General features: G+C 44.7%; 1 protein-coding gene across 3 annotated transcripts in view; it reads right to left on the reverse strand.

Annotated features, from left to right (window-relative positions):
- Positions 1-21336, reverse strand: part of CFAP47 (cilia and flagella associated protein 47) — a 636073-nt gene that overhangs the window by 288218 nt on the left and 326519 nt on the right. For all 3 annotated transcript variants that reach the window (XM_073358068.1, XM_073358073.1, XM_073358080.1), the window contains 2 exons: positions 18821-18964; positions 15541-15714 (listed from right to left, as the gene is read on the reverse strand). In XM_073358068.1, the coding sequence (XP_073214169.1) occupies positions 15541-15714; positions 18821-18964 (318 nt within the window). The remainder of the gene's footprint in view (positions 1-15540; positions 15715-18820; positions 18965-21336) is intronic.

Genomic DNA, 21336 nt, shown 5'->3' on the forward strand with positions numbered 1-21336 from the left:
TCCTTGTTCTGTCATCTGCGAACAGTCTAGAGCCATCCTCTTTGGAACCCCCTTTCAGGTAGTTGAAAGCAGCTATCAAATCCCCCCTCATTCTTCTCTTCTGCAGGCTAAACAATCCCAGCTCCCTCAGCCTCTCCTCATAACTCATGTGTTCTAGACCCCTAATCATTTTTGTTGCCCTTCGCTGGACTCTCTCCAATTTATCCACATCCTTCTTGAAGTGTGGGGCCCAAAACTGGACACAGTACTCCAGATGAGGCCTCACCAATGTCGAATAGAGGGGAACGATCACGTCCCTCGATCTGCTCGCTATGCCCCTACTTATACATCCCAAAATGCCATTGGCCTTCTTGGCAACAAGGGCACACTGCTGACTCATATCCAGCTTCTCGTCCACTGTCACCCCTAGGTCCTTTTCCACAGAACTGCTGCCTAGCCATTCGGTCCCTAGTCTGTAGTTGTGCATTGGGTTCTTCCGTCCTAAGTGCAGGACCCTGCACTTATCCTTATTGAACCTCATCAGATTTCTTTTGGCCCAATCCTCCAATTTGTCTAGGTCTTTCTGTATCCTATCCCTCCCCTCCAGCGTATCTACCAGTCCTCCCAGTTTAGTATCATCCGCAAATTTGCTGAGAGTGCAATCCACACCCTCCTCCAGATCATTTATGAAGATATTGAACAAAACCGGCCCCAGGACCAACCCTTGGGGCACTCCACTTGATACCGGCTGCCAACTAGACATGGAGCCATTGATCACTACCCGTTGAGCCCGACAATCTAGCCAGCTTTCTACCCACCTTATAGTGCATTCATCCAGCCCATACTTCCTTAACTTGCTGACAAAAATACTGTGGGAGACCGTGTCAAAAGCTTTGCTAAAGTCTAGAAACAATACATCCACTGCTTTCCCTTCATCCACAGAACCAGTAATCTCATCATAAAAGGCGATTAGATTAGTCAGGCATGACCTTCCCTTGGTGAATCCATGCTGGCTGTTCCTGATCACTTTCCTCTCATGCAAGTGCTTCAGGATTGATTCTTTGAGGACCTGCTCCATGATTTTTTCAGGGACTGAGGTGAGGCTGACTGGCCTGTAGTTCCCAGGATCCTCCTTTTTCCCTTTTTTAAAGATTGGCACTACATTAGCCTTTTTCCAGTCATCCGGGACTTCCCCGGTTCGCCACGAGTTTTCAAAGATAATGGCCAATGGCTCTGCAATCACAGCCGCCAATTCCTTCAGCACTCTCGGATGCAACTCGTCCGGCCCCATGGACTTGTGCATGTCCAGCTTTTCTAAATAGTCCCTAACCACCTCTTTCTCCACAGAGGGCTGGCCATCTACTCCCCAGTCACGACGAAAGTCAGGGCTGAAGAGTACTGGTTCACTACACAGCCGTTTTTTGATAGTTCAAAAGGCCTTCTCGCATTCGTCGGACCAACACACTCGGCGGGGGCTGTCTTTGGCCAAGAGCTGCGTCAGAGGGGCAGTAATGCTTGCAAAGTAGAGTACAAACCACTGGTAATAACCAGCTAAGCCCAAGAATTGACGCATCTGCCTCTTCGTGGTCGGTGCCTGATATTCCTGAAGTGCTTGTACTTTCCCGATGAGGGGGCACACCGGTCCCCGGCCCAAGGTGTACCCCAGGTAAGTGGTTTCCTCCCGCCCGATTCGGCATTTTTTTGGATTGGCCGTAAGCCCGGCTGCGTGGAGGTCCCAGAGGACAGCTGCTACTTGGTTGAGATGTTCTTCCCAGTTGCTGCCATAGATGACCACATTGTCCAAGTAGGCCGCAGTGTACTTGGTGTGTGGTTGCAAAATCCGATCCAGTACCCCTTTGTGAGATCTAACGTGGTGATATAACAGGCCTCTCCGAGCCGGTCGAGGAGCTCATCAACGCGGGGCATCGGATAGGCGTCAAATTTTGAAATGGCGTTTACCCTCTGGAAGTCAATGCAAAACCGCCAGCTCCCATCCAGCCTTGGTACGAGGACGACAGGGCTTCGCCATTCGCTCTGGGAGCGCTCAATAACACCGAGCTCCAACATCGTCTGGAATTCCTCCTCTACGGCCTCCTGCATTCGCCTAGGCAATGGCTGGGTTGCCTCTCGGACCACCACCCCTGGTTCAGCCTGGATCACATGGTAGGCGAGCGTAGTCCACCGGGTTTCATGGTGAAGGTCTTGGGGAACGCCTTCGCTAAGCAGATGGCCTGTTTTTGCTGCTCGACTGTGAGCATCTCTGCTAGCTGGGGTTCACCATTATCTGACTCCTCTGGAGGTTGTGGCCCTAGGTCCGGTTCAGGAGGGTAGGGGGCAACTAGTAGTCCTTCCCATTCCCGCCAGGGTTTTAAGAGGTTTACATGATAAATCTGTTTTTCCTTACGGCGCCCAGGTTGCTGGATTTCATAGGTGACAGACTCCACTTTGCGGAGGACCTCATACGGACCCTGCCAGCGGGCAAAACGTTTTGATTCCTCCGAGGGGAGCAGGAGGAGTACTCGGTCCCCTGGCACAAATGATTGGGCCTGGGCGCCCCGATTATAGTGCTGCTCCTGGGCTCTTTGGGCTGTGTTTAAATTCTCCTTCGCGAGCTCACCCGCCCGTGCCAGCCTTCCCTGCAGCTGTAAGATGTATTGTAAGAGACTTTGCGTTGCGGACAGGTTGTGTTTCCAAGTCTCTCTCAAGAGGTCCAACACCCCGCGGGGCTGCTGCCCATAGAGGAGCTCAAATGGGGAGAACTTCGTGGATGCCTGTGGGACTTCTCAAATTGCCAGTAGTAAAGGAGGGAGCAGTTGGTCCCACTGGTGGAGGTCCTGGGTGAGGAAACTTTGCAACATTCCCTTCAGGGTCCAGTTAAAACGTTTGACCAACCCATCAGTTTGGGGATGGTAGACCGAGGTCTGCAGTTTCTTAATCCCTAACAAAGCACATACCTGACAGAACAGCTTAGAGGTGAAGTTGGTCCCTTGATCAGTGAGTATCCCCCATGGGAGGCCCACCCTGGCGAAGATCTTCATGAGTTCCGTAGCAATAGTGCGGGCGGTGATACTTCTTAAGGGGACGGCCTCGGGGAAGTGGGTGGTGTAGTCCATCAGGACAAGGATGTATTGATGGCCCGCCTTACTTTTTGGAAAAGGCCCCACCAGGTCCATCGCTACCCGCACAAATGGTACACCTACGACTGGTGAAGGGACCAGGGGCACCTTCCGTACCCCCACCGGTGCTACGTGTTGGCAGTCTGGGCATGACACACAGTAATCCTTCACCTCCTGGTGGACACCAGGGCAGAAGAACCTGTCCTGGACCCTAGCTGCAGTTTTTTCCTGCCCTAAATGGCCTGCAGCCAGGATGTCATGTGCAAGCTTCAGGACAGCCCGACGACGAATGCGGGGAACCACGAGTTGGGTCCGGACCTCTTGGGTCTGGGGGTCTCGATCAAAGTGGTAGAGCCGCTCATGATTGAATTCAAACCTAGGCCATTGGGTGGTGTGCTGGGCCTCCACGACCTCAGCATCCACCCGGACCAACTGCTCATAGGCAAACCAGAGCATAGGGTCCTTCCCCTGATCTCGGCTAAAGTCCACAAGGTCAAGAGGGGGGCAGCTGTGTGGGAACTGGGGCAACTCCGGGGTCGGACCTCGCGTCGGGGCCTGACTCTGTCTCAGGTGGATCGCCCTCGAATGCCTCTTTGGTGGGTAGGGATCAAAGCACCTCAACCAAGTCTGGCCAGTTGCAGCCCAGAATAACCGGGTAGGCAAGGATGACGCCACTGCTACGTTCATTAACGGAGTTGCTCCATTCACCGTGATAGGGACCTGAACCGTGGGGTACGATTTCACATCTCCATGTATGCACTGAATCTGTATATCCCCAATGGCCCGCCCAGTGTCCAGGAGGAGCGCCTGGTGGACAAAGGTCTGCCCACAGCCCGAATCAACTAGACCAATAATGTGGGTCCCTGTGACTTCCATGGGGGCTGTCAATTTGGCTGCAGAGGGCGGATGGGCCCGTCGCTCCCCGGTGTACACCAGGCCAAAGTCGCAGTCCATTACAGTACAGTCCCATTGCAGATGACTGTACTCGCCACACCAAAAGCAAGGTCCTATCTCTGCGCGCCCCGGCTGCATGGGTGCACTGGTGGGACTGCGGGGTTGGCTGGGGCCCGGTGGTCGGAGTAGGCATCTGGAGGCAGTGCCCGGTGTGGACTCTGGGCATCGGGGCAAATCAGTCCTGCCGCCATCTGGTCGTTGGGTACCGGGTGGTGCGTCAGCTTTGGAGGTGGGCCCCCTTTCAACCTTCTGTGTGCTGGGTCCAGAGTTTGGGGGGGGCGGCTCCTGGTCCTATTGGGGCCTCTGCCTCCAGAAAGTCCTCCATAAGCATGACGGCCGCACTCGGAGTTTGTGGCCGGTACCGCAACACCCACGCCCTCCCCTGGGTCAGGAGGATGTGCATGAATTGTTCGAGGGTAACCTGTTCAGTCACCTCAGCCACTGTTCGACGTTCGGGTTGTAGCCACTGGCCACCTGCGTCCTTTAATTCCTGGGCCACGGCCTGGGGTTGGGTGCCTGGTGGGTAGACCTTTCCCTGAAACTGTTGCCGAAATGTCTCTGGGATGATGTCAAAGGCATCCGAGATAGCTGTTTTTACTCTAGCATAAACACGGGCCTCATCATCTGGGAGTCCCCGGTAAGACTTCTGAGCAGGCCCCGTCAGATAGAGGGCGAGGAGGGTCGCCCATTGGTCAGGTGCCCAACCAGCCACTGAGGCAACCTGCTCAAAGGTCACCAAATAGGCCTCCGGGTCATCCTCAGGACCCATCTTGGCCAGATGGGGTCGGGGTGGCTGCCCCCTCCGGTTGAGCCCCGCCTAGGGCCGGCCACAGGGTTGCAAGTTGCTGGAAGCATTGGGTTTGTCGTTCGTGGTGCTGGACCCCCAAGGTTTGAAGCAACTGCTGCTGGTGGGCACCCAGCTACTGTACGAGTTGCTGCTGCTGCTGGCTCTCGGCCAGGAACTTGATAAGCCTCTCCATCTCCATATTTCAATTAGGGGAGCTTCAGAGGCCTCCTCGCTCTAATCCCTTCCTGCAGGGATAGGGATCAGTGCCCGCATTCTCCACCACTTGTGACCGTTTTCAGTTGCTCCACTGAGCCGCTGGGGGGCGGTGGGGAGCTACTGCCTCACTGGCAGGCCTTGGTCACACCTTTCTGTCACTAGGGAATTAGCGGAGGGAGGTGTACTGGCCAGAGTCAGTGGCGCGCCCCTCAGGCAGGGAGAGCACAGGCAAGAATCTGTAGCATTGTTGGGATTCTGCTACCCGAGGTGTGTTGGCTGGGGTAGGGTAATGCAGGCCCACCCAACTCCATTGCGTTCCAGCCCAGGGCCCTGACAGTGACGGGAGGAGTGGCTCCCGCCACTGGGTCAGCGGGGAGCCATCCACAACACGCTGACCAAATAGACCCACTGCACTGTGCAGTTCTGCCCCTGGGCTACTTCCTACCCGGTCTCTCGAGCGGGTCCCTCTGGTCCCTCCAGCTCGTCAGGGTATTCCGCTGCTGGCAGCTCCAGATCCCACCCCGTGTCAGGCTCATGCTGGCCCAGGTTACTGCCTGGCTCCTCCAGTTCCTCCAGATACTCAACAGCTGGCAGTCCTGGTAGCCCCAGTCCTTCCTCCAGGTCAGGTTTCTCCTGGCCCAAGGGCTCCCCGGCTTGGCAGCAGGGTCTGGAGGGAACAGCCAGCAGCCTGTGTCTGTCACCCTCCCTGGTGCTGCCCACACTGGGCTAAGGGCCCCGCCCTTTGTACTTCCAGTTCCACCCCTCCCCTTCCGGGGGTTGGAGTAAGCTTGGTCTGGCCCCACCCATTCAGGCTGAGAGAGTGGCTCTTTACTCTCTGGTTCGGAGGGAAACCACCCTGGCTCCCTACAGCCCTCTTCACTGTGGACTTTTAAAGCTACAATCTAGTGCTTAGTGTCCTTCAAAGTCAATATAAATATGTTAATTGGATGTTAAACCCTATGGTCTGGGCTCTGTGCAGATTTATTAAATATATATAATACAGTAGCACCAGGGGCCATGAACAGGATAAAGGTATTAACTTTGCAAATCAGTTAAGGGAGGGCATTCTATTCATAAGGGGTAATGAAGAAGATGGGGATCAATAGGAAAATTGAAAGGTGGATAAGGAATTGGTTAAAGGGGAGACTACAACGGGTCCTACTGAAAGGTGAACTGTCAGGCTGGAGGGAGGTTATCAGTGGAGTTCCTCAAGGATCAGTTTTGGGACCAATCTTATTTAATCTTTTTATTACTGACCTTGGCACAAAAAGTGGGAGTGTGCTAATAAAGTTTGCGGATGATACAAAGCTGGGAGGTATTGCCAATTTAGAGAAGGACAGGGATATCCTACAGGAGGATCTGGATGACCTTGTAAACTGGAGTAATAGTAATAGGATGAAATTTAATAGTGAGAAGTGTAAGGTCATGCATTTAGGGATTAATAACATGAATTTTAGTTATAAGCTGCGGATGCATCAATTAGAAGTAACGGAGGAGGAGAAGGACCTTGGAGTATTGGTTGATCATAGGAGGACTATGAGCCGCCAATGTGATAGGGCCGTGAAAAAAGCTAATGCGGTCTTGGGATGCATCAGGAGAGGTATTTCCAGTAGGGATAAGGAGGTTTTAGTACCGTTATATAAGGCACTGGTGAGACCTCACCTGGAATACTGTGTGCAGTTCTGGTTTCCCATGTTTAAGAAGGATGAATTCATACTGGAACAGGTACAGAGAAGGGCTACTAGGATGATTCGAGGAATGGAAAACCTGTCTTATAAAAGGAGACTCAAGGAGCTTGGCTTGTTTAGCCTAACTAAAAGAAGGTTGAGGGGAGATATGATTGCTCTCTATAAATATAACAGAGGGATAAATACCAGAGAGGGAGAGGAATTATTTAAGCTCAGTACCAATGTGGACACAAAAACAAATGGATATAAACTGGCCACCAGGAAGTTTAGACTTGAAATTAGACGAAGGTTTCTAACCATCAGAGGAGTGAAGTTTTGGAATAGCCTTCCAAGGGAAGCAGTGGGGGCAAAACATCTATCTGGCTTTAAGATTAAGTTTATGGAGGAGATGGTATGATGGAATAACATGGTTTTGGTAATTAAATATTCATGGTAAATAAGCCCAATGGCCTGTGATGGGATATTAGATGGGGTGGGATCTGAGTTACCCAGGAAAGAATTTTGTGTAGTATCTGGCTGGTGAATCTTGCCCATATGCTCAGGGTTTAGCTGATCGCCATATTTGGGGTCGGGAAGGAATTTCCCTCCAGGGCAGATTGTAAGAGGCCCTGGAGGTTTTTCGCCTTCCTCTGTAGCATGGTCACTTGCTGGAGGATTCTCTTCTCCTTGAAGTCTTTAAACCACGATTTGAGGACTTCAATAGCTCAGACATAGGTGTCCAGCGGAGGGCAACAAAAATGATTAGGGGACTGGAACACATGACTTACGAGGAGAGGCTGAGGGAACTGGGATTGTTTAGTCTGTGGAAGAGAAGAATGAGGGGGGATTTGATAGCTGCTTTCAACTACCTGAAAGGGGGTTCCAAAGAGGATGGCTCTAGACTGTTCTCAGTGGTAGCAGATGACAGAACAAGGAGTAATCGTCTCAAGTTGCAGTGGTGGAGATTTAGGTTAGATATTAGGAAAAACTTTTTCCACTAGGAGGGTGGTGAAACACTGGAATGCGTTACCTAGGGAGGTGGTGGAATCTCCTTCCTTAGAAGTTTTTAAGGTCAGGCTTGACAAAGCCCTGACTGGGATGATTTAATTGGGGATCGGTCCTGCGTTGAGCAGGGGGTTGGACTAGATGACCTCCTGAGGTCCCTTTGAACCCTGATATTCTAAGAGAGGTTTTTTGCAGGAGTGGTGGGTGAAATTCTGTGGCCTGTGTTGTGCAGGAGGTCAGACTAGATGATCATAATGGTCCCTTCTGACCTAAATATCTATGAATCTATGAAAAACATAAAAAGAGCTCTGTAGGAGGGGCAAGCAAGAAGTAGTAGTAGTAGATTGTCAACCCTGACAGAGTAGAAGGGATAAAAGAGAATAGTTTGGATAAATACAAAAGAACAGAATTGTGAAGGTCCTTGATGGGCTGTGAAGAGCTAGTGGGTAGGGAATGAGGAATTCAAACTTCCCTTCTCCAAATCTGAAGTGACTTCTGCCCCTGCCCAAGTTAGCAAAAGGTTAAATAGGAGCTCAGAACCAAAAGCCTTAATCTCCTTCAAGATACTAAATACCAGGCCTTCTTGAATGCCTAAAGCCCCAAATGACTCCTACCCAGATGCCAAAATCATTGTCCTGGCAACTTCTACAATGTAGTTACTCACCAATACAAAAATCCACATCATGCTGAAAGTATAAAATATGGAGCAGGATCAAGCAAACTGAATATCAAAGTAAATAAACGATGGAAAGACCACTATACTGATTAGAGTGGCAGATAGAAGTTTGTGTGGAAGCGAGGGGGGCAGGGGGTCATCACATACTTCTGGACTCCCTGCTGCATAATTTTGATCTAATGGGCTGCATAAGACAAAGCCCTGCCTAAGATACAGCAGTACTTTTGGCAGTGGAAAATACTTCACTCACTGTATTCAAGCTTAAAATAACTTTAAATAAGAGTTTTTGCATTGTCTCCTTTGTCATTGAAAGCTTTGTAGGTAGGTATTGTGACAAAGTTCCTCCTCTGCCTTGGTGGGTCCTGCACTTATTGGTGGATTTGCTTGCCTCAGAGATTCACGGCAGCCCTCAGTTTGGCCACTTTCGTGGCTCAAATCTACCGTTCACTCAGTTAGCCTCACAACTGGCCAGAATGGGGAAAAGGAAGAAGAACAATCCCTGCAGTCTCTGCTGATCCACCTAGTGGATCGGGGAACAGGCCAGAGACCTTTCCCTTTGGTGGAACCCACAGTCCAGATCAACTCCTCCGGTATCAAGTAGTGAGTTGGGGGGATGGAGGGAACCCGGGCCCGCCCTCTACTCTGGGTTCCAGCCCAGGGCCCTGTGGATTGCAGCTGTCTACAGTGGCTCCTGTAACAGGAGACAGTGGGTGCTCCACTCCAGCTGTGTGACACCTACAATTCCCTGGGCTACTTCCCCATGGCCTCCTCCCAACACCTTCTTTATTCTCACCACAGGACCTTCCTCCTGATGTCTGATAATGCTTGCACTTCTCAGTCTTCCAGTAGTACGCCTTCTCACTCTCAGGTTCTTGCGCCTCTTGCTCCCAGCTCCTTGCACACTCTCACTAACTGGAGTGAGAGCCTTTTTAAACCAGGTGTCCTGATTAGCCTTAATTAATTCTAGCAGCTTCCCAATTGGCTACAGATGTCCTAATTAGCCTGCTTGCCTTAATTAGTTCTAGGAAGTTCCTGAGTGTTCTGGAATAGTCCCTGTTATTTTACCCAGGCAAAAGGGACCTTCTTAACCTGGAACTAATATATCTACCTTCAACCACTCTTTTGTAGCCATCTGGCCTGACCCTGTCAGAGTATGCAGTTAAAATACACACCTTTACTTAAGGTGGGATTTTCAAAGGTGCTTGAGTGAGTCAGGCACGCAACTCTCAATGAATTTCAATAGGATCTGGGCACCTAATTCAGTTAGGTGGCTTTGAAAATCACAGCCCTGATTTGGAATGGTGCGTACATAGGCATTTATATCATAGATGTAGACTAAAACATGTATTCCTAATCCAGATATGAATAATATTCTCACCTGTCAAGTGAAGGAAAAGCACTCTGTCATTCAAGTTTCAGAAGGAAGAGGATTTGTTTGCTTGACTTAGGGGGGAAAAAGGAACTTTTATTGATCTCATTCTCTTTAACCCTTATTCTATCACCTATGTTTGGGCTGCACAACTCAGAGATACACAGTGATTATTCAGAAGCTGCGGAACATATGAACAATGTAATTAACTTTTTAATTAAATTACATTTTTATTAAATTAATGATTTAATATATCTAATTATGAAAAATGGAACACTGATGCTGATTTACACTCCACAAGATAAAATTATCTAATTTCTAAGTGCTAATTGGGCAGTAAAACCTTTATGAACATAGCTGTAAATTATTATGGCTTCCCAATTACTGGTACATTTCAGTATTAAGAATCTCACACCTAACTTGCACTTCATAATTTTGGAGAATTAACTATATATTTTTTTACAAATATCATGTGCACCTCAGTTTCCCTATGTGATATTATCTTGCCTAGCTACACAGAGTTAAATCAAAGGTGGAAACCAACAGGAAATGAAACCATGGCAAAGATAAAGTACTATCAGAGAATATCAAGGTTCTTTGGGGAAAATGGGGAAGCCATTAACTGGGTAATACCTCTGGCCTGGCTCCAACTAGACTTGCAAAGTTTACCCTTCCCCATCCTGGGCCTAGGAATAAAGGGGATATTACAGTCTTAAAGATGCTGGTCTATGTAAGAAGGGGTGGGATGTGGATGAGGGCTGAATGGGCTGTCAGCAGCTGCCCAAGAGGAGATACACAGAGTCACAGATAACATGCTACAGACCAGGGCAGGCTGCTTCTCCAAACACAGAGACGGAGGAAATTGGGCCAAGAGGTGTCCCAGTTCAGAGCAACTGCACCAGTATTCCTTCTACAGTAGAACCTCACTGTTACAAATACTTCGGGAATGGCGGTTGTTCGTAACTCTGAACAAAACTTTATGGTTGTTCTTTCAAAAGTTTACAAGAGAAGGTTACTCACCTTGTGCAGTAGCTGAGGCTCTTCAAGATGAGTGTCCTCCATTGATGCCCTCTCCAGATCTAGATGCACCACTGTGCCTCTGCTTAGAGAATCCTACATCAGTGCTCGTATGGCTCACACACGCGTGATGCCTGCCTCATGCACCGTTGCCTGTTGAAGTGTCGCGTGAGTGACTCGGACTCCTCAGTTCCTTCTTTACCTCAGAGCCTGTATCTAGCTCCGAAGTGGAGGGGAGGAGGGTGGGTAGTGGAGCACCCACAGGGACATTCATCTCGAAGAACCTCAGTTACTGCACAAGGTGAGTAACCTTCTCTTCTTCTTTGAGAGGTGTCCCTGTGGGTGCTCCACTCCAGGTGACTGTAAAGGATGGTTGGGGTTTGGAGTAGGAAATAAAGCAGCAGAAAGTACCGCTCAGCCAAGCTGAGTATCTGGTTTTAGGACCTTGCATGATAGCGTAATGTTTGGCAAAAGTATGTTCGGATGCCCAGGTGGCAGCCTTGCAAACATCTAATTGGATATTGTTTAGAAATGCCATGGAAGTCAAGATGGACCTCGTGGAATGTGCCCTGATGGTTGTTGGAGGCTGAATGCCCTTTAGCTGGTAGCATAGTCAAATACAGTCAGATATCCATTTAGAGAGCCTCTGTGTGGATATGGGTGGTCTCTTGGACCATTATGCTATGGATACAAAGAATTTAGGAGTAGCCCAAAATGATTTCGTTCTGTCCAGATAAAAAGCCAAAGCCGTTCTAATGTTCAGCGTGTGCCTGGTCGCCTTGAAACATGTGGCTTGGGGAAGAAAGTGGGGAGATGCAGTGGTTCATTAATGTGGAAGGACGAGTGCACCTTGGGCAAGAATTTGGGATGGGTGCGTAATGTAACTTTCTCCTTAAGAAAGATAGCATAAGGGGGAGTCAGCCATAAGTGCCCCATCTACCGCACATCTCATGGATGTGATGGCACCCAGAAAGGATACTTTCATGGGCAGGTGTAACAAGGAGCAAGATGCCAAGAGTTCAAACAGTTGACGAGTTAGGACTGTTAGCAGGAGATTTTAAATCCGTGGTCCCGTTGATTTTGGGGACCTAGGTGGCAAAGAAGCCGGTGACCCAGGGGGCTGCTGTCCTGAGTCAGAGACTGGTCTCAGGGACTTCTCCATGAGTTTGAGTTTCAGCCTCAAGTCCCTGTCTCTTCGTGCCCTAGCTTTAAGTTTGCTGCAATGGGCACACTTCTGGGGAACATGGGATTCACCCAGACAGTGGACACATTGTGAGTGTCCGTCTGACACTGGCATTGCCTCTCTACATGAGGTGCATCATTTGAAACCCGGTGAGCCCGGCATAACAGGGGTTAGTATCTAACTACAAGTTGAAAGAATATTTTTTTAAATAAAGAAAGAAATGAAACTTAGTACTAAAATACTAATGGTATAAACTGGCTAACACTAAATAACTATTTATTAATCTGACTGAAAACTAGGTCTGAATGGGACTGCAGAGCTCCATCTCAGGCCGGGGACCAATGAAAAGGAACTGAAGAGTCCAGGTTGCGCACACGACACTTCAACAGACAATGGCCTGCGGGCATTGCTGTAGGACTCTCTGAGCGGAGGCACAGGTGCACACCTACACCTGGGCTGGAGCACCCACCTGGAGCAGAGCACCCATCGGGACACCTCTCAAAGAAGAACTGAACATTGGCTTAATACAGCTTTGAAACTTTACTATGCAAAAGAAAAATGCTGCTTTCCGTTTATTTTTTAGTAGTTGACATTTAACGAAGTACTGTATTTGCCTTTTTTTTTTTTTTTGGCTCGGCTGCTGCCTCATTGTATACTTCCAGTTCCAAATGAGGTGTGTGGTTAACTGGTCAGTCCGTAACTCTGGTGTTTGTAACTCTGAGGTTCTTCTGTATGTGGTCCCCCAAGAGCACTCACTCTAGGTTCCTGGCTTCTCAGCCATCACCTCTTTTGGGCAGAGACCCATGTCTCTCTCCCTCTGGACTGTCATTTTTCCAGACTGCACAGTTCTACACTGTGATATCCCCAATAAGGCAGACTGCCTAAATAGGCCAACATCTGTGGTTAGCTTTCTTTCCAAAGGTTATGAACAGCTGTAATTGCCAGCAGTTACAATTTACCACACAGCCCTTTATAAAGAAGCACATTTATTCTTAAGGTGAATGAATTGCAGAGAAAATATATTAAAAACAATAGAAGAACCTATGTGCATGCTAAAACCTACCAAAGATCACCCCAGCTCCAACCTCGGGCTCTAGTAGGTGTCAGCCCTTCAAAACCCACAATGGGTTTTTCCCCAGGCTATAAATTCATAGCTGTCCCAGATTCAGAACAACATTGAATAGTTCATTCTTTCTTTTATACAGCTTTGCCTTTGATCATGGTTTCATGTAACAGGTGATGCAACAGACAAAGGCCCACTCCTCAGGAAGCAGCTTTAAAGGACTGGGGTGTTGCATGATCATAGGTGGGGGATTTGCATTCACCTCCCCTTAGATATTACCCAGGATTCCACTTCATATGTGTTGTCCCAAAAGTTCATTCTTGACTAACGAATTGTTCAATATAGTACTTACATCACATCTCCCCCCTAAAGAAGTTACATACAATATCTGTCCACAATTATACAATGGACCCCCAAAATATTTAAATTTAATTTAGTAAGTTTTTTCAAGAATATTGTAGGAAAATGCTATATCTGTTACAAAAGCTTGTGTGTAGGTAAGACCTTTGTGTGAAGAGGCTGAAAAGAAAAATGTGGAAGCTCCTAAAGCCCAAAGATTTTATTTCTTACATTGTATTGTGTCTTGAACAGTGAGTCAAATGAAACCTGAGTATAAGGCAAATCCCATTTTAATGTATATTATATTTAATAAATGCAAATATTCCTTTAATAATTAAAAAATACACCGATAAAACATGGACTTAAGAAAAATAAATGTACCCTACTACTTAGAAGTAGTGTCATGCTGATGTAGAGTAGCTACCCAAAATGATACAGGACACTTCTTCCAGGGATGTATAATTTTTGGAGCATGATCCCATAATGCTATTAACATAATTCTACCCCAGCAATGGTAAAACATTTTCACCTGCATTACAAGCTTTGGTTTGTTCTGCTCCATTGTGTTTAATGGTTTCAACCTGAAGAAATCCCACCAACAGTGGATGTCAAAGCAGAAGTGGAAGAGTAAATAACTAGTGCTGAAGTATTTCTCCTGCACTGTAGAATGAAATAAACTTGCTCATCCATTGGTCCAGGTATTATCTTTGTTGATTATGACAGTATAAATGTACAATCTAGAGTGGGAAACAGATTCTGTCTGTACAGAAATGAAATCCTCTTTCATGTATGCAGTATAGCAAGATCCACCTACACAATGGTAACACTACCGTACACTTATGGTCCAATTCCAGCTACCTTACACCACAACAGTGGAAGAGAGTTCAAGGAGCTTTTTCTCCCTCTTGCACATATGCACATAGGGCAGACAGAATCTCAGTGCTTCAGCAACTGTTGACCACAACAGCAATGACAACACAGCCCATGATGATATGTACATCAAGGCAGAGGGAAAGGGTTAATGAGGCAGGGGACTATTTGGGGTCTCACTCAACTGTATACGAGCAGTTGCCTGAGGCCAGCACTAGTGAAGCACAGGCTAGATTTCCAAAAAACTGTAATAGAAGCTCCCAGGTGAAGTATCCTATTCATTCTGAGAGTCCATTTTCCTGCCTCAACATTCCACATGGCGAGTGTTGCACAGGTGCTGCGCTACAATACCCTCCCCACATCTCTGCTCCCTCCATCCCCAGTTCCACAACCCTTTCTGCTCAGCTTTAAAAGCCACAAAAGATCTCTTGGTGGTTTTTATTCACTAAGTCCAAATCTTCCCTGAATAGTATTAGAAAACCTTCTCTGTGACTGGAAAGGAAAGAGGTGGTCCTCTGGTCCTGCCCCAATCCTCAGCCATCTCCTGCCTATTGGCATGCAGGAAGCCACTGGTTCTGCTACCTGGGAGTCCTACGTATCCACAAAGGGTACAGGACTTGCCTCTAATAGAGTACAGACAATTTACCATTCTAGACACATTATATGGGGAGAACAGGCAACTGTAAATCTGGCATTTCCTTACTTACAAGCACTTGATGATGCAACCTAAATAGCTTTCTTTTAACAAATACAATATTTGTATATTAATAGAAAATTTATATTAAATAATACATATACACCTAATTAAAGCCAGGGTTAAAATGTCATTTTGGCTAAAACCTAACTTTCTTTGAGTATTCACATGTTTGGAATACTGAGATTTCTAAGCTCCAGACACAGAACTCCTTTACAAGATACTCATGTTAGCAAGATTTACAAAAATTGCAATAATTAATTTTACATACAGAAACAGGCCTATCTCAATCCACTTGTAAAATATACTGAGTGAAAAGAGTGAAAAACAAAAGTATTAAATTATTTAATAGTAAGAAATAATTAAATCTTTCTTCATGAAATGTATAATAAATCATGCACTAAACTAAAAAGAATTCCTTCCTATGGAAACGTCAACTATAGTAATAACAAGCTAAATCCTATTAGATATAGAAGCAATTTCTTACTGCCAAATGAAAGTTAATAAGTAGGAACTATGACAATATTCTTACTATGTTATTTTCACACCATCATTTGCATCCTCTTTGACAAAGATACATGTATCCTAACATTCCACAACTTTACCTTGTATGTCAACTTGTTCTTGGTATAATTGGGCACCATTAGGACCTTCTGAGTAATTTGTCTCACTTGACAGTCTATCACGATATGATCCAGTGCAAGAGGTTTCCTCCCTATTCCCTTAAGGCCAAAGATGTGTTCAGTGCCATCTGTTTCATTTTGCAGAATAAGCTTGCCCTGTGACAAAGAAAAAAACGAGGACATTTCAGCACTGCGTGAGTCTTGCATGGCTGCCAGAAAAACTCCCTTAACCTAATTAATCTTGAGTCCAGGTAGTAAAACAAGCTTTCAGGGAGGTGTTGTCTGTTTACTCTCCAGCATATATGTAAACACTTCTGCTGAATTAATGAAGACAAACTTCAGGAAGAATGACTTTTATTTCTAATTTTCCTATATTACAGAGTTAGCAGTATAGTGCCTCGCGTATATTGATTATACACTTGTTTACTTCTACTCATCAAACAAATATACCTTCCAAGAAAATATTTTCTGAACCATCACTATTCCTAATTAACATGAAAAACTGGAAGAGAAAGGTACTTCTTTGTTCCAGCAGTACCCATCCAACAGAATCAGGTGCAGGAGGTAGCTCTTGGCACTAAACTTTTCTGAATCAATTTTATTTACTATACACAAGAAAGAGACAAAAGTAACTCTTTCTTTCATCTGTTATATGAATCCTCATACACAATAAATTACAAATAAAATTTGCCTATGTCATTTTTGTATCTTGGACTTCAACATTATTGCTGGTTTTCACAGAATAACTTTGCCTAGTAGCTTTGCCCACTGCATTGATCAGAATAATAGAATTCTATTAACATTTTGAGAAACTACAAAATGAGAACTCAGATCATTAATATCCACCCTCAAAACCTATGAATTTTATTCCGTCTTTGAATGATAACTGCAGCAACACATTTATGGATGAAACTAAAACAGTGAAATCTTAAAACCATTAAGTAACAAGGCTGAAGCTGACCTGTTTGCAACTCATTATTGTTTGGCTATTTAAATTCTGATCAGATTTAAATCAATGGCCTAGGAGGAAGAAACTTTGCATCTTGCTAAAATTGACTGTTGGTGGAATTTGGCCCCAAAGGGAATGATTTTGTCAGACTGTTTAAAAAAAAATGAAGATTCTTCTGAAAACCATCAACTTATTTAATGATACAGTCTGGAAGGTTTGGGAAGAATTCCTGTGGATTATAATTTTAAAAGAAAGACCAAGAAAATGCAATCAGCATCTGAACTATCTACTGAACTCCAGCATCCACAGCTTTCTTTCATAAGCTAACTCCATTTTGGGGATCCTCATTCTGGTAGGAAAGATAAAGAGCAGATGCATCAATACTACACTAACAGAGAATGAGAATTTTAAGAGTATTGAGAGAACAGGGACCTGCTGGGGAAGTCTCCATAATAATGAGGACCTGGGGAGAAATCCTGGCCCCATTCAAATCAATGACAAAGTTCCCATTGACTTCAGTGGAGCCAGGATTTCACCACTAGAGTACAGACAAGGCTATTAAACTAGTCCAGGATGGAGAGAAAGGACCGCGCTAAAAACTGACAAAATCTGCCCTCTGGGTGGGAGTACATAGGTTTTGTGTGGGTGACCTACCTCTTGATATTTTGCTGTGAGACTGAGATTCCAAAGAACTGGTGTTTCATGCCTGACCAGTTGTGTGTAGGGATCTACATGTGATACACATCTGCTGAGTATGTGCAAACACACTAAATGCTTTATACCTACATAAATAGAATTTGGATATGTGATGATATTATATATGTATATATATGTGATGCAATATCACATATCCAAATTCTATTCTTATGTACACTGAAGTAACTCCTCTGAAGCTAGTGAAGTTGCAACAGTGTAACAGAGTGAGCTATGGCTATCCACACACATAGATTATATACTCCAAACAAAAATATTGTGCAGTATCTGTGCCTAACAAATAAATAATAAATGATTACTAATATTAGTGTAACATTAAGAATGAGAAACCAAACACTCAGAAGTTAGAAAATATAGAGTTAAACACGAATACTCAACCCGTAAATCTAACCCTTCATGCATATCCTTTAAAATGTGGCTTCTCCTTACATCCTATATTATTTTTCAAATATAATATATAATTCAAACATACAAAAAGCTTATTGAAAATAATTAATAATTGCTAAGAATAAAATATATCCAACTCCAACTCTCATGAAGCAGGAAATATAGAGTACAACCACACAATGATCTTAACTCTGTTGTCTGTGTAATGACAAAAAGAAAAGGAGTACTTGTGGCACCTTAGAGACTAACAAATTTATTTGAGCATGAGCTTTCGTGAGCTGTAGCCACAAGTACTCCTTTTCTTTTTGCGAATACAGACTAACACGCCTGCAACTCTGAAACCTGTGTAATGACAGTGTTCCCAGGGAATGATTCCATATTCCCTAGCTTGGGTTGTTTTAGTTTAGATGAGGTTTGTCTTTAGGACTGTTAACTCTTTTAGGAGGGTTTGTATTTTTGTTACTGGATTTGTGAACTACATTATACTGATGTTAGTAAGGAATCTGAATAGGTTATTGTAGTTTGTAGAAAGTAATTATTTTGTGTTAGGCAAAAGAGTGGTACTGTAAATTTGTGTTTTTGTATGGCATGCCAAACACCAGAGTAGCTCAGTACAAACTACTTCCTGTTAAAAGCTGAAACAGCCCTTGCCCTGGTATGTACCTCATAATATCCAGAATGGCAACTACCATTGGCACAGAGTGCCTGGGAATCCACCCCAATGTGAGCAATGACATACCTATCAATGGAAATTAATGAATGAACTAATATAACATCCATTCCTATAGAATCCCCATGACATATATGTGCAATGAGGGATACTCAGTGTTATTAAAGAACCTTAAAATTGGCATTTCCTGAATTTACTGATTAAATAAAGGCTGGAATGCACTGTACATATTTGTAATTAGAGTGTTTGCAATTTGTATAGAATACCTAATAATTTTAATAAAATTGGGTGGGCAGAGAGAGAGGGTAAGACCACGAGAAAAGAAAAATTGACCATACAAATATTAGCCTAAGCTCCCCTGAAGGCAGCTTATTTCATGTACATCCTCAGGAAAAAGTCTTGCCCTGAATAACCCTGATTCAGAAAACCTTGTAAGCAGATGCTTAATATTAAACACCTGCTTAAGGGGTTTCCTGGAGTGTAGGCACAGTTTTATGCGTAGCAGCACTTCGTATAAAGGCTGAAAGTCTCTTTTCTCTTACCAGAGTTACACACTCAGCAATGGGCTTAAACATGAGAGGATACTGTGTTGTTTCACCTGGACCCACATATATGAGAGGAGGGCCATAAAAACAATGTCCCTCTAGGATTGCTTGAAGTTTCCAGTCCTGATTAGACATATTACTCTGGGGGGAAAAAAACAGATGTCATCCAAATGGTACTTTTAAAGTTACAACATACATTTACCTGCAATTGCAGCTACATTTAACTTTCTTGCCATTAATTCTTAGAATGGACACCAAATCAGATCACAATCTTTATTTTTTCAAAAGTGCCAACTCAGAGCAGATTTTAGGAAAATAAAGATTATATTTTTAAAATTTTAAATGTATTCAACCATAAGTTCAATAATGCTGGCACTATAGGTACTAGTAGGAATGCTCTAAAAATTCATGTATTACGTACTCGTACTATAAAATAAGTTTGATTGTACTTATAATTATGGGCTCAATCTAACCATATGCACTCAGATACTGACTCTGCTAAACACTAAACTGTTTAGCAGACAGACTGTCCTGTGGCAGAACCCAAAGCATGAAAGAAAAACCAACAGTTATGTGTTGACAAGTTGGAGGCTTAATGGGAGATGAAGAGTTCATGCAAATATGTTTTTCTCTCATGCTCCACAACATCAGAATCTCATCCTCTTTAAAACCAGCACACCCTTTATCCAGCAACACACAAAAGAAACTCCAGTTCTAGGGGCAGGCCGCATAGACAGGCTGAGCAGATCAATATCCATTATCTTACTTATTACTTAAAAAGGAAAATAAAATTAGGAGAAATAAATATCCCATCATTTTGATTGGTTATTGGCATGGTAAAAAGGAGCAAAGTTGAAATTTTGATGCAGAATATGGCTCCTTTGTTATTTTTTTCCCTATGGCTGACAGATCTACTCATGATGTTAGCCAGGAAATATGGCTTAAAATAGCCATAGGCCTTTGATTCCCCTATCAGTACAGAGACAGAGACCAATACATGATGTAAACTGCTCTCTCTGGCCTCAAACAGGAAAAGATCTGTCAGCCAGAGAAAAGCAACTGTATCACCTTCGAAATTCTTCCATGGCTGAATGCTGTTCATTAGTTGAAGAAGGACCTGCCCACACATGGAAGTACAGTGTCACAGTATTAATCTGTAGTAATCACAGTGTTATGCCCGAGATACTGCAGAATTTCCTTATACATAGAACAGAAAAAACTGTATCAGTACATAGCTTCAAATAATAGAGTTTAATTTTACTTTTAAAAAACAACTTGAAAATTGCATAAAACAACAACACTATCAAAGTCAAACACTAAAATGTTAGGAAATGCCAAAATTTAGGTTGCCTGGGCAATCTTAATTCTAATCCCTTGGACATATGCATTGTCATACATTTTTAAATTTTCTGACCCCTGCTTTGTTCAGGGCTTGATCCAAAGCCCACAGAAGTAATTGGGAGTCTTTCCATTGATTTCCTTTGGCTTTGGATCAGCTTGTGAGTATACAGGACGATCAGTGCCCAGGAAATCATGCAAGATTATGGAACAGATGAGGCTGTTGACTGTAGAACCTCTGCCTCATTCCTTCAAGAAACTGCAAGATGGTGGTGAATGAGAAAAGGAAGTTCAGGAAGTAAAAGGAGTGTGATGTGATTAAAGAAGTTGAATATCACACAGGAGAGGTGGGTTCTAGCCCTACATCTGCCATGGAGTTCCGAAGTGATGCTAGGCAAGCCAGGTAAACCAAAGTTTTCAGAGGTGGCCACTAACTGTGGATGCCTCATTTTCTGGTTGTCCAACAGAAAACACCTGGGGTCTGATTTGTAGGAGTTCTGAGCATTCACAACAGCAGCTGAAGTCAGTGTGTGCTGTAGAAGCTGAGCTCCGCACCCATTAAGGCAGTATGCTCTGAAGAAATGAGCACAGGATTGGGATTCAAAAGACTCTGACATCTTATCCTCACTCTGCCACTAGCTCACTGTGTAGCCTGGGCAAGTCACCTTGCCTTTCAGTTTCCATTCCCCCACTTGTAAAACTGGGAATAATAATTTGCCCACCTGCCACACCAGAGTGTTGTGAGGATTAATTTGTTAATGTCTCGACCGTACTTTGAACAGAAAGTGCTATAAAATGCTAAACACCATCCAAAATCATCAGGCCTCAAGTGCCAAGTTGGGGAAATTTCATCTTAATACACCAATTTCATCATCTGTTAAAACACTCCCTTCCATACAGGGGTGTTGCAAAGATAAACTCATTAATGTCAAGCATGACTCCTGTGATGAGTGCCACAGAAAAGCCCATGAAGAAATTATTCCTTCTCTATTCAGAGCAGGGTATAGTGGCCTGCAGTAAATAAGACCTACGGCACACATAAAATGAGGAGGACAAAAATATTGAACCACCACTTCATTCCTTGCACACCATCTATCCTGCGCACTGAAGGTAACGGGGTTCTGTGGAAAATGTAAATAAAGTATGCAGTCCTTCAATTAAAGACTGTGTCATTA

Source organism: Lepidochelys kempii, chromosome 1 (assembly GCF_965140265.1).
Source record: "Lepidochelys kempii isolate rLepKem1 chromosome 1, rLepKem1.hap2, whole genome shotgun sequence".
NCBI classification, from domain to species: domain Eukaryota; kingdom Metazoa; phylum Chordata; order Testudines; family Cheloniidae; genus Lepidochelys; species Lepidochelys kempii.